This window comes from Ascaphus truei, chromosome 3 (genome assembly GCF_040206685.1).
Source record: "Ascaphus truei isolate aAscTru1 chromosome 3, aAscTru1.hap1, whole genome shotgun sequence".
Lineage (NCBI taxonomy): Eukaryota > Metazoa > Chordata > Amphibia > Anura > Ascaphidae > Ascaphus > Ascaphus truei.
Window position 1 is genome coordinate 377,997,172 of NC_134485.1, and position 13,322 is coordinate 378,010,493.

The 13,322-nt window shown below is 42.3% G+C and overlaps 1 protein-coding gene across 1 annotated transcript; it reads right to left on the minus strand.

Annotated features, from left to right (window-relative positions):
* Positions 1 to 1,243: 1,243 nt before the first annotated feature.
* IL17D (interleukin 17D) lies at positions 1,244 to 12,748 on the minus strand. Its single transcript, XM_075592284.1, has 3 exons — positions 12,084 to 12,748; positions 7,768 to 8,075; positions 1,244 to 4,549 (listed from the first exon to the last, which is right to left on the minus strand). The coding sequence occupies exons 1-3, from the start codon at positions 12,099 to 12,101 to the stop codon at positions 4,225 to 4,227; spliced, it is 651 nt and encodes a 216-aa protein (XP_075448399.1). The 5' UTR covers positions 12,102 to 12,748; the 3' UTR covers positions 1,244 to 4,224.
* Positions 12,749 to 13,322: the final 574 nt, after the last annotated feature.

The window sequence follows — 13,322 nt, forward strand, 5'->3', positions numbered from 1 at the left end:
CGCATTGCCAGTTTCACAACCAGATGAGGTGTCAAAATGTGAATTGACTAAATTAATTTAAAAATAGCCAGAGACCCTTTTTACAAAAGGGTTACATTTCTTACTATACTATCTGGGAAACAGCACACCTGTTTGGTTATCTGAAATCATTTTACTTTAATGATCTCATTCTAATAAAGTGACGAGATTTGTTTTATTAAATAAGTTTATTTTCTATCTGCCCAAACCGTCTCTCAATGGTCAATAACAGAGAACGGTGGCCTCTCAAAGGTTTCTCTGGTATCGCATACTTTGGACTTTGCAATAAACTACAAGCAAAAAAACAAAACGTTACATCAGCAACATTTGTAGTTGTGTTAGGCAGTTAACGATGAATAATAGCTATAACAGTTAGTGTAAGTGAGGATCAAAACAAGAACGGCTGTCTTGATTTGTATATTTCTATGTCATCAACACTTTCTTGACTTTTTATGAAGATTATTGACACTGTCCTTACTCCGTAAGTGGCTTCAAATCTGCTTGCCCCAATGAGAAGGTGTCTAACTTAAAAACTAGGGCAACAACGTCAGAACTAACTTCAGTGCCCCTTTGAAAGAAATAGTGCTCGATTTGGCCCCCCATAGAAATGTTTGCTTGTATGCTCACATTGCTGTCCTGTTGCATATTCAATATGGCTTTTTTTTTAAGGTTTCTGTCATTGCCACTCTAATTTCTTCATGTTGGCTATTCCTGTTTTTCTATCTTCTGTCGTAATGCGTTCCCTCCATGCATCAAAATGATGCAGCCTTAGGGTGGGAAATACTGTGCTTCACTCTGTGACTGCCACAATCGCACTGAAAATGAAGCAAATCAGAGTATCCCTCTCACCCAGAGCCAAACTTGAACTTGAAACCCAGCTAAGAATAACAGGAACACAAATATAACAAATCAAATAGGATTGTGTTAAACCAATGGTAACATAGAACCAATGTTTTGGTTCCCATCAACCACCATCATTGCTGACAATGGTGCTGTTTCCATTTGTTTAATAGAGTTTATTTTACTTATATTTGTGCTGTGATCATGTTTTTGTTGCTCTGGAACTCCATTAAGTTTTCTGGGTGATTTATTTAAATAACTTATTTTTTTGTAACTATTTAATGGCCCACTTGATACTTCATAGGGTGTTACTTGCATTTTGATGCAACATTGGAATAAACCCTTCCAGCTGCTGGTTCTGTGACAAATGCAACGCATTCCAACATTTGTTGTTCTGTATGTTTAATTATTTTGTGCAATGTTAAGAAAAAAAATACACATCCTTTTTATTACTACATTATTTATATAACAACACACGTAACACTAAAGGTGCCATCTCTATAATGTGATCCTGGTCTACGTGTATAACGAATCCAAAGCTTTGCAGCGATGTACGAACTTAAACCGTAGTTATTTTTTTTACATATAAGTGTCATCAACAAATGGCATTTTGCTTTTAATCTTTGCTGCTGTAGTCCCAGAATATAATTGTGCATTGCAGGCTTATGGTGCAGAAGAGGTTTAAGCGATACGGGTAATATGCATGTGAATCGCACCCCTCGTAACTGCATGGCTCCAGTTTGCTTGAACATGTTCAACTAATCTGGATTTAGTAAAATAAAATGGCACTTTAAAAAAAACCTGAACTGACTGGAGCTTCCCTTTCAAATCGGCCATTTACAAAACAATACAAATTATTTCCTAGTCTTTCTTTTCCTACTTGAGATCCGGACTGATTCCTTCACTCAAATTGTGTTTCCTTACATGCTTCAGGAATTAAGACCGCCATCATACTTATTAAAATAAATTAGCAATTGGAAACAGTAAGGGATTTAACACACTGCCTATTATTGTTCAGGTTTGTTACATAGAGCCCCTTTGGGTGCCTTATGCCTTTGGTGGAATGTCACTGGATGGGACTCAATGACACCCCCTGGATGTCAATGGTGTTTTGATTGTGTGATTGTGGCCACAGCTCAGAACCTGAGGAGGAGGATTTCCACTCCTGATCTTAATATATAAAATCGAAAGGTTGGTACTAGCTGCTGTGAATCTGATTGGTCCTCAGCCTCTGGCCAATCAGATTGGTGGCTCTATGACGTCACCCAACTCTCCCCCGGCTCCCGGACGGAGGGGAAGCGTGGCGCGGCCCTCCTGCCCCAGCCGCCAACGCTCACCTCCCTCCCCGGCGGTGGGACAGGCAGTGGGCAGGCAGCCTCCGGAAGGACCCCCTTCCTCCTGCAGCTGCCCCCGGTAAGATGGCGGCGCACAGCGGAAAGGTGGGGGATGGTATTCAGTCAGGAGAGGGGGGGGTAATTAGTCAGGAGAGGGGGGGAGGGAGTCAGGAGAGAGGGGGGGAGGGAGTCAGGAGAGAAGGTGGGGGAGAGAGTCAGGAGATGGGGGGGGGAGAGGGAGTCAGGAGAAGGAGGGGGGGAGAGGGAGTCAAAAGGGGGGGGAGAGGGAGTCAGGAGAGGGGTGGGGGGTGAGAGGGAGTCAGGAGAGAGGGGGGGGAGTCAGGAGAGAAGGGGGGGGAAGCCTGAACAGCTGTGAAGAGGGGGGGAAGGGAGTTAAGAGGGAGGATGGGGGAGGCAGAACATTACATCACGGGCAACGCCGGGTATATCAGCTAGTGTTAGATAAATGATCACATGTCCCTGCAGCTACAATGTACAGATGTAGCAAAACTCATTGTGTCCGGCACCCAGGTCGAAAAGGCAAAACTCTGCGGTGCTGGAGCCGGAGACCATGTCTGCCGCGATCACACTGCGGGGATCCATGCTCAATAATCGAACTGGGCAGCGTTAATTCTCTGGTGCCTGGACCACAGTAGTCACATGACCACGACCTGCAGTGGCACCAAAGACCGTTGGCTTAGCTACATCGGTAAGTGACACAAGGCTACCGCAGATATTCTGACACTCCAGTTACTGGCTTTTCCCATTTAGGCCCAAAGGTGTCACTTAAAAAGTCACAAATTCCACATAATAAATGAAGCTTTTGCTGGGGGCAGTTTTAAGGTATTATACTTAAGTGAAATATGGACACTAGTGATTTGGGTTGAGTAATACCAGGGAGACTTCATTCTGGTAATACTTAACGTAAGAAATACATTTTTTCTTTGTCTTAAGTGTGTGTTTGAGCGGTAAAAAAGGAATGCAAAGCAATGTGTAAATATTTTGTTTTAACTGTTTAAGTTGGGGTTCTGCCTCCACAAGGTCTTATAGTGACTGTCAGCTTCCCATCCTCAACTACACCAATGCCCTGCTGGTGGAGTTACTGGCTCATCCATCTGTCTGTAGTATGTATGTATGTACACTACTGAGCCTCCTGCAATGTTATTAACCGCTGACTGCAAATAGCTGGAATTCATTTTTATTTACATTGTTGGTTTATTATATATGAATATATATATATATATATATATATATATATATATATATATATATATATATATATATATATATATATATAATTCATCCAAAGATCGTTTCTGCTTATTTGGGTTTTTAAATCGCCCCAAAACATAGTGGATGGACATGTTTGCATGATCTAGACTTCTAGAGGTTGACGGTCATAGGTCACAAAAATCACATGGTGTGTATCAATTTGATATATGCTAGAAATTGAAATTGATCCTTTGTGCTACATATTGTAATATGATCCTCGCAGCTAATTAAACGCCAGTCACCACTGGTGTATAATCTGCAGTCTGGAATAATCACTGTGAATTACCATATATTACATGGTACTGAACACATATATCATCTAACCATATAATAACACAGGAGTTTGTCCCAGGCTTGCATGTGCTTCATGTTTTTGTTTCTTTCCTTTATGTAGATATATGGAATGTAATAATAAGGATCACTTGTTCTATCCGTCTCTTCTTGTTCACGTCTTATAGAAGTTACTCTTATAAAGCACTACAAGGGAGTGCAGCGCTGTACATAGAAGGACAGGCTCAAGGACTCATTGCCTGTTAGATATTGCAATGTCATTTTGGCACACTTCGGCTCAGAAGATTTAAGTGACTTGCTCAAGGAGCTGTCACTCAACTCAAACCAGATGCTCCCACTCCAAGTTCAAAACTAGGTGCTTTAACCACAAGGTCAATCCTCTGTATCCAAAAGATAATGGGGAATTGTCGAGCAGATGGAAAAATGGCCACATCCAGGACCTATTTTGGTCATCCGATATCTTCCATGTTCAGTTGGACAATGGCTTCTCACTTTTGTTGATGGGCAGTTTAAACTTTTCTTTCTCTAAGCTGGAGTTGATGCTGTCTTGCTCAGATTCCTTCTCCTGCTCTGGCACACAGGTGCAGCCCACCGAAATACTCACATAGTCCTCTATGTAGACGTAGCGGCCCCCAGCACATGCTGGAGTACGGCGCAGGATCACTGTGGGCATGTAGACGGGTGTGCTGCGGAAGTGGAAATTCTCCTCTCCGAAGGGTCCTGTCAGGCAGCCTTTGCACAGACAGTAAGCTTCAGGAATGTACTTGGGGTATCTTGTGGGATTATATGAGATTCTGGAAACAAACAAAAAAAATGAATACATTTATCCAGGGATCTCTGGCATGGAAAGTCTGATAGGAAAGGTTCATGCACTTAAGTGGGAAACATATCATTGCAATTCTTGTCTGAAATGCTATTGCAAAAGTAGTGTGCTTGTGTCTGTCTTCAGAAGAGCCTCATTCTATTAACTAAGAAGGCAAAGTTATTGGGCACCATTTATGAAAGGAGAATGCTATATTCATGCTGTATGAGTAGAAAGGGGTATGCTAGTTTTTATTCAAATTACCGTAAAAAAAATAAAAGGTAATTAAAAATGTGAACATTTCAAAGTGGTTCTCTGTCCCCCCCTGTAATGCATTGCAGAGACCCTCCGGAACTGCAGCGGTTAATATCCCTTTGATTTTATATATATATATAAACAAAAAGAGAAAGCGCACGGCCCATAGCGTAAAAAGTGTTTGAATTTAATATAAACTATAGAGATGAGGGAAACAAGCTCACTCACAAACGAACAAGTATTAAAGGCATTTGAATATCACCACCACGGGAACCGCAAAGTGTGACCTCCACAGCAAAGATGTTACGAACGCTGTAAGCAGCTAGTCCAAATGTTCAGACCTCGTGGATCCACTGATTGTAATCAATAAGGAAGTCCTGCGTAGTCAGTCTCTTCCTACCAGATAGGTTCTCATCCGAACCTGCACTGGGGTTTCAAGCAGCAGGGAAGGATGCTCGCTACGAGCTGGCCGGCCCACAGTGATGACGTATCTCTGTCGCTGCCCTCCTGACGCGTTTCGTCAGATACACTGACTTTGTCAAAGGATGATAGAAACTTCACTCGGACATAAATTTATACAGAAAAGGGGGCTGGTTACTTAGCAACCAATGTCCAATCAGCTAAGAGAAACTTCCCTTCATATACTATGGTACAGTTCATACATATAGGTTCGCCGATTGGACTAGTCTTTTGCACTCAGCAAATAATCAATATTCTTGTTGATTCTATGGATTTGTTTATTTCCTTATTTATTATTTTATAATATATGATTTGCGATTGACTTTTATTATTATGATTAATTACTGATTTTCTCTCCTCACTAGTCCAATCGGCGAACCTATATGTATGAACTGTACCATAGTATATGAAGGGAAGTTTCCCTTAGCTGATTGGACATTGGTTGCTAAGTAGCCCGCCCCCTTTTCTGTATAAATTTATGTCAGAGTGAAGTTTCTATCATCCTTTGACAAAGTCAGTGTATCTGACGAAACGCGTCAGGAGGGCAGCGACAGAGATACGTCATCACTGTGGCCGGCCAGCTCGTAGCGAGCGTCCTTCCCTGCTGCTTGAAACCCCAGTGCAGGTTCGGATGAGAACCTATCCAGTAGGAAGAGACTGACTACGCAGGACTTCCTTATTGATTACAATCTCTGGATCCACGAGGTCTGAACATTTGGACTAGCTGCTTACAGCGTGCGGAACACCTTTGCTGTGGAGGTCACACTTTGCGGTTCCCGTGGTGCTGGTATTCAAATGCCTTTAATACTTGTTCATTTGTGAGTGAGCTTGTTTCCCTCATCTCTATATTTTATATTAAATCCAAACGCTTTTTACGCTATGGGCCGTGCGCTTTCTCTTTTTGTGTTTTAGATTCCTTTGCATGTGGTTCTCCCATATGCCTTTAACCCAATCCAAACGTAACTTCTGGACTGGACAATACTTTGGGAGTGGATTAGTATTGTTTTAATTTATTGCTGTTTATGTTTTCTTTCTACCACATTAGGACTGGTATAGTTCTATTATATTTTATTATTGTCCCTCTATCTACTGGCACCACTGTGTTTTTTGATATATATATATATATATATATATATATATATATATATATATATATTCCTTTAATAATAATGCCTTAATTATAATAACCAAATCTAATCTCCCTTATCCCTGTTTAAAACAGTGTGATATTTAACATATAAAGTATAAAATAAAGCATTGTACTGGGGCCTAAAAAAATAGGACTTTGCCCTAATGAAAAAATAAATAAAAACTACTAACTTGAGCGTTTATGTAAAGTAAAACACTGACAAATTATCCTTTAATTTGAGTTTGCTAATGCAGCTCTTTCCGGCAGTGAAATGGTTAAGTCAGAAAGGCTTTGCAATAAATTCATTTTGTATATTTATGCGAAAATGTATTTTGCACATGTGTCATACTAGATGATACTTTAACTCATTAAAGGAATCTGAGACAGAAAAGCCCTAAGCTACATCCCTGCAGAGAACGTCCAGCAGGGAATATGTTTTGCAGGAAGAGGCAATTTGCTTATTTCGCCACAAGGGGTCAGGAAAGAAGGGGAATGGATGACCTTCAGGTCTCATAAGTATATAGATTGGCTGTTATATAAATCAGCAATTGTTTACATTGGCAAGAACTCCAAATTCATTGCAGAAAGAATTTGAAGGCAGTCGTACAGCTTGGGAAAGAGACAACAATTAACAACCATTTTTAGAAATGGAAAAATAACTTGGATATTTTGTAGTGCAATCTGAAATATTATGCTTGCATCCACCGGATAATCAGTGACGCAACAGGATAGAAATCTTACCCAGAATGACTGTGTTCTTTATTGTTGATGATAAGAGTTCTAAACCATTGTCTTCTTACCATAAGTAGAAGGAGTTCTGTGGTAAGAACACCCTCCCTGAAGAAGGGGACCCCAGTTTAAGAAACAATATCAGCTCTCCTTGTGAGTCTTGGGCACGTTACTTTACCTTACTGTGCCTCATGCACCAACGTGTTAGATGGTAAATACTTCCAGGTAGAGACTAGCCATGCTTTTATTCTATATACTGGGAAACCCATCTTATCCTAACTCAGGAAGATTTTCTGCTCTATTAGTTTGAAAGAAGCTGAAATATTGCCAATGGGAAGACTGGTTTACAATATATGGAATAGGTGCCATTGTGCCAGAAAAGTCTAAGTACAGTGCTGAGCATATTGCTATAAAAATATGTGTGTGTGTGTGTGTGTGTGTGTGTGTGTTTGTTTTACAGTGTAGTTCCTTCTATCTTACTTTTGTTCCATCTATTCTAGGGTCTAACACGGTGGTACCATCCTCTATCAGTGTCAGTGTAATTCCTCTAAAACTAATAGGATTGTAAAAAAAAAACTACAGTAAAATTTAGCAAAGAACAACTCTATTGTTGTCAATAGAGTTCCCCGCACATTCACCTATAAGCCCAGGGAGAAATGCTGTGAATGTTGACAGGCAGGCGCTGCTTGCTGTCCAGGGAGGCTCTGCCTCTGGTCCCTGCAGGGCAACTGATGTTCGCCTTGTCCAGTGGCTGTAACTGCAGTGTGTGGTGATAGGCGCTGAGCATACCCGCAGCCAGGCGCCCGTAAATCTGCTCCAGGTGCTCCTCTGGACGGTCTGCGCAACTCCTGGCTTTTGGCAGGGGGCGCTTGTTCACTTTAGAACCCCCTGAGCTGACAATCAGAAGCCCCAAAAGCAGCATGAGGGCTGCCTGCAACATCCAGACCTGCAAATAGATGGTTTGTGTAGTGTTTTGTTGCAAAAGCTGTGTGCCACGCAATGCTTCTCAATGCTTTGGGAGAAAAGGGGTTAAGCATCCATTAAGCAGAGGATAAATTCATATTCAAGTCCAGGGCCACATTTTCTGGGGCTCGGTACAGTGGGGTTTTGGCGGGGGTCCTCTTACCTTCACCGGCCCTGCATGTCCTCTTCCGACATGGCGCCAAAATATTGCGTCATCGTCTGATGTCGCGGCGCCATGTGATGTCATGTCGTCGTTGCAACGCGGTGCCATGTGGCGTCACGTTGCCATGCTAACGCAGTGTCATGTGGTGTCAAGTTGACATGCTAATGCGTTGCCATGTGTCGTCACGTTGTCAGGCTAACGCGGCAACACGTGGCGTCACATTGTCATTGCAATGCGACGCTGCTGAAGGAGATGCCGCTACGGAGAGAGTAGGAGTCACTTACAGAGATCCGCACTCTCTCCCAGAAATCAGTTTCATTGAAGAGTGCGGGGGCCTCTGTAACAGCGGGGTTCGGTGCAGTGGCACTGATGGCACCAGCATCACGCTGGCCCTGCATATAAAATAATTCCAGCTATCCAGTCCTAAGAAGCATCATTTGAGATCACACACACTCAATTCTCCGCCTAACTTTTAAAGCTTTACACTCTTCTGCCCCTCCTTACATCTCAGCCCTAATTTCTCGCTATGCACCATCCCGACTCTTGCGTTCTGCTCAAGGATGCCTTCTCTCTACCCCCTTTGTATCTAAAGCTCTCTCCTGCCTTAAACCTTTCTCTCTGACTGTCCCACACCTCTGGAATACCTTTCCCCTCAATATCCGACTAACACTGTCATGTATGACTCAGCATTTTGTATTTTGTTAAAAGAAGTGTAGCTCATTAACCCCTCAAGCACCAAATGGATTAGCTACATAATATTCTCATGACAAGCACCCTCTCTATCCACCTTTAAGACACACCTTAAAACACACCTGCTTAAGGAAGCAAATGGAGAAGCTCCGTGGCTGATACTTTACACCTCAAACATAAACCTTGGCCCCTTACAGATGCACATACCAGAATTCCCTCCTACTGTCTCTATACGTTCTTCCTACCTACCAATTAGACTGTAAGCTCCTCGGAGCAGGGACTCCTTTTCCCAAATGTTATTTTTATGTTTGAAGCACTTATTCCCTTTGTGTTATTTGTATTATTTATTATTTATATGATTGTCACGTGTATTACTGCTGTGAAGCTCTATGAACATCAATGGCGCTATATAAATAAAGACATATGTAGCCATGTATCCTCTTGGCTACTAATCTGCCCTACCTAACACCTAAGCGCTGGTACCAGCGCAGGCAGTGTTAGGGTTAAATCTATGCCCTTGCTGCTGCTGCAGCAGTAAACAACTCCCTTGAGTGACAGCGGGGTGGGCCTAAGGCCTGTGTACTGTCCTATCAGGGGCTCAGATTTAGGACCCTCCCCTGGGTACAAAAGGGGCTGCAGATCCAAATTTAGCGAGAGTGCTGGAGAGAACCCCTCCCTCAGGGGAGTGGGCACAGCTACCCCATATTCCACCAGGGGATATGGGAGCTAAGGATAGACCTTTGGGGCCTCAAGCTCCTTGGGTTGATGAGAGAGTGAGAAGAGAGAGAAGAGAGAGAAGAGAGAGAAGAGAGAGGAGAGAGAGGAGAGAGAGAAGAGAGAGAAGAGAGAGAAGAGAGAGAAGAGAGAGAAGAGAGAGACATGTTGGTATGCTGTACTACTGTGCTGTTGAAGAATAAAGAACTGTTCCTGTTTTATACTCCTGCCTGAGACTGCAGTTAATCAGTGGGAGTACCAGAGGGTTTTCCTGCAGGGACTGCACCCAGCTCTGCTGGGGCCTGCTGGAGATGGAGGCGCTGCACCAAGTAAAGAACTAAGAGGAGTCCTAAATCCTGTCCTGTTAGTCCCCAACGAACACTGTGGACACTCAGTATCCTGTAAGCCTAGCAGGTGAGCAGCACAACAACACCAGGTAACAGTGAAATCTCCCAGAGGGTGGGGGAACACCTGTTACACATACATACATACATACATACATACATACATACATACATACATACATACAATCACAATTTTCACCCCAGCGGACTTGAAGCATCAAAACAGAAATCAATCATCAACAAGGCACACCCGGCAGAGTTCTGTGTATTGAGTATACTTCAGTATTTTTGAGGGTCTAGCAGCTGTTTCACAGTACAGTATATTCAGTATTGAGGGGTTGATAAGGAAGTTCATCCCCTGCCCAACATGAACTACATCTGTAACCTTTCAGCAACAATCCATAATGGAACCCGGAAGCCGCCATGTATGAGCCCATCAATCACAGCCACCTACAGCTTCCATTCACATTTGCTTCTGAGAATGAAAAGTGCCAGTGATGGAACTAACCCTGATTTCAGTGGAACGTACCTGTAATTGGGTTGCAAGGGCAGGTGCAAGATTTAAAAAAATGTTGTTAATAGGATTGGGGATTAAAAATGTAATGAAGATTCACAATTTCTGAGGCTTCTGAGGACATAAAACATATATATTGTATTCCCCTGAGGAAGGTCCCATTCTGTAGGACCGAAACGTTGGGTTTCTGGATGTATTTTTGCTTTCACTAATACACTTTGATTTTCAACATTGAGTGCTGTCTCTTGTTTACCAATCCTTGGAACGGTAACGTATAACTACATTCTCTATATGGGACGTGCACCTGTGGCTTACCAGCACCTATTGGAGTGCCAACTGCCTTATCTGACTATATATATATATACATATACACAGTGTTCGACAAACCTATACATTTGGCCGCCCCGGGCGAGTGGATTTAACATCGTGGCGAGCTCCTATTGGCCCAAGCAGCACATGTGTGATACTAGGTGGCGAGTAGATTTTTTTGTTCGGCGAGTAGATTTTTTGGTGATTTGTCAACCACTGCATATACATATAATAAAAATAAATAATATATACTCTATATTTTTTATTATTATTTTTTATTTAATTTTTTTCCTATCTGCCTGCCAACAAGTGGAAGTGACATATGTGGGGCCACGGATTGATGATGTTTTGGAAGCTCGGATTCACGGACCATTACCCTCATTATGATTTCAAGCCAAGTCTCTTTATCTCTCTGTGCCTTGCCTGAAATTCCCTGTGCCTGCAAATTCTATGTATTGTGCATACTGGTAGCACAACATATACATATATTATTATTGCTTTTACTTGGTAAGATCTTTGTCTTTGTGACATTCGCTTAGAAATACACAAATGCTTTATGGATCAATGTGTTCATTGGCTATAAAGAAGGTAAATACTGTCATTCAAGAATGTATCACAAAAATGGAGCTCTCGTCTTGGAGCTCTAAATGTGCAATATGATTTGGAGGAGCAATAAACTGAAAGCACTCAGCCCTGTAACATGTAATGGTTGTGAGATGATGCTTCAAATTCATTTTTTTTAAAGGACACAAAGCTTAATTATAACCTGCACCTACAGTATAAGAAGCATTACTTAAAATAAATGACATTAATTAGAGGCTCTTTTATAAAGCATTTTTTCTCCCCCCGTAAAAAGTCAGAAAGTCAGACATTTTAAAATTCCCCAAGGCCAAAAAGAAAAACAATATGCAGAGCTAAATAAATGGAACTACACTTTTAACACCTTAATTACCAGAGGGGCCAACACACAGCCCTAGGCAACAAAAGGTTAAAAAAAAAAAAAAAAAAAAAAAAAGACATTCTGATCTCAAAGTAAATTGAACACGTGGATATTTGAGACTATGGGCTTTATATCCCCCTGTCAGGGTGAGAACACCCTATCCAACACAAGCCATTTTGCTGTCTCGCTCTGTCTCTATTCGACTCCTGCCTCATCATTAACCTTATTCACTGCTGGAAATCCCTGCCACCTAGAGTAATGAATAGACACACACACACACACCCCCCACCCCCCCATGTAGTCCAATCCCTCCTCACCTTGTGCCCTGAATGCATCCTGGTGATGTGAAGAGCAGGATTGAGAATGACAGGAGATGGATGTCCCAGAAGAGGGTAGGCAGTGGGAGGAGATGTGGGGAGCTGGGGGAGGAAAAGGGAGAAAGAAGCTGGAATGAAAAGAACAGAATAGTGGAAGCTGGAGGGAGAGGGGGGGGGGGTGCGCTTTTGGAGAGAAGAAAGGTTAGAAGTTAAGAGAGGAGAAAATAGGACAGCTAAGGAAGAGAGGACATGTGAAAAGAGAGATATCTAGCATGGGATAAAAAAAAAGAGAAGTATGGTCGATTATCAGGGGAAGAGAAGAGAGATAGAGACAGATGAGAGGATACAGGGGAGAGAACAGGCAACAAGTAAAGTAAAAAGGAGAAGAGGTGGGGAGATAAAAGACAGGAAGCTAAAGTAAAGAAGAGGTGAGATGTTAGAGAGAGATAAGGAGGCTGTCAAGCTGTAGGTTTGATGGAGGATGAGAAGGACAGGTGCTAATTGATGTGTCTGAGTAGAGAAGATAATGGAGAGGAGAGGAGGTGCTGATAGTGGTAGAAGAGAGGAGTTTGACTGTAGGATTGGAGCTGGCAGCAATAGCAGCAATAGCAGCAGCAGCAGCAGCAGCAGCAGGAGACGGAGACAGACAGCCCTTCCACTCCCTGCCTCCGACTCTCTCTCTCAGGAATAAGGTTGGAAAGATGCCCCAGTCTGCTGGCCCCAAGCACTAAGAATATTCTACACACACACACACACACACTGACTGCGTTGTTTACTTGAATGTTCTGTTTAGGGACCCAGATTCGTTTCTTTACACTCAATCTGCTGTGGATTTAGCAGCGTTAAAGATACCTATCCCTCCCAGTCCTGGCAGTCACTTCTGTGACTGGATTTATAGCATGCAACACAAATACAATATTAAAAGGCATTGTACTATTATCATAAACTAAGGGTAAAAGGGGACGATAGACAGCACTCTGATAGTGATTAATATATGCAATTGCAGAGTGCACAGAACAAAAGGGGACCCTTATTCCCCTGTATAGTACTAACAAATCTACGTAAGTACCAGCACTCACTGTCTAATAGCTAAATGATGAAAACAGTTGTAATGCAGAATAAACATTTAATAATAAAACAAACCAGAAGTAAATCAAATGTGTTTGCAGAAACCAGTAACATAAATGGGCATGTCACAAAGTGAGGGGTGGGGGGGGGGAAGAAGGAAAAGGGGAAAAA

What these genes read in the sequence shown, in the direction of transcription:
- IL17D (XM_075592284.1), bottom strand. An exon ending in ATTTCTCCCTGGGCTTATAG is followed by an intron (nt 4,550 to 7,767) that starts GTGAATGTGCGG and finishes GTTTGTTTCCAG; the next exon opens with AATCTCATATAATCCCACAA.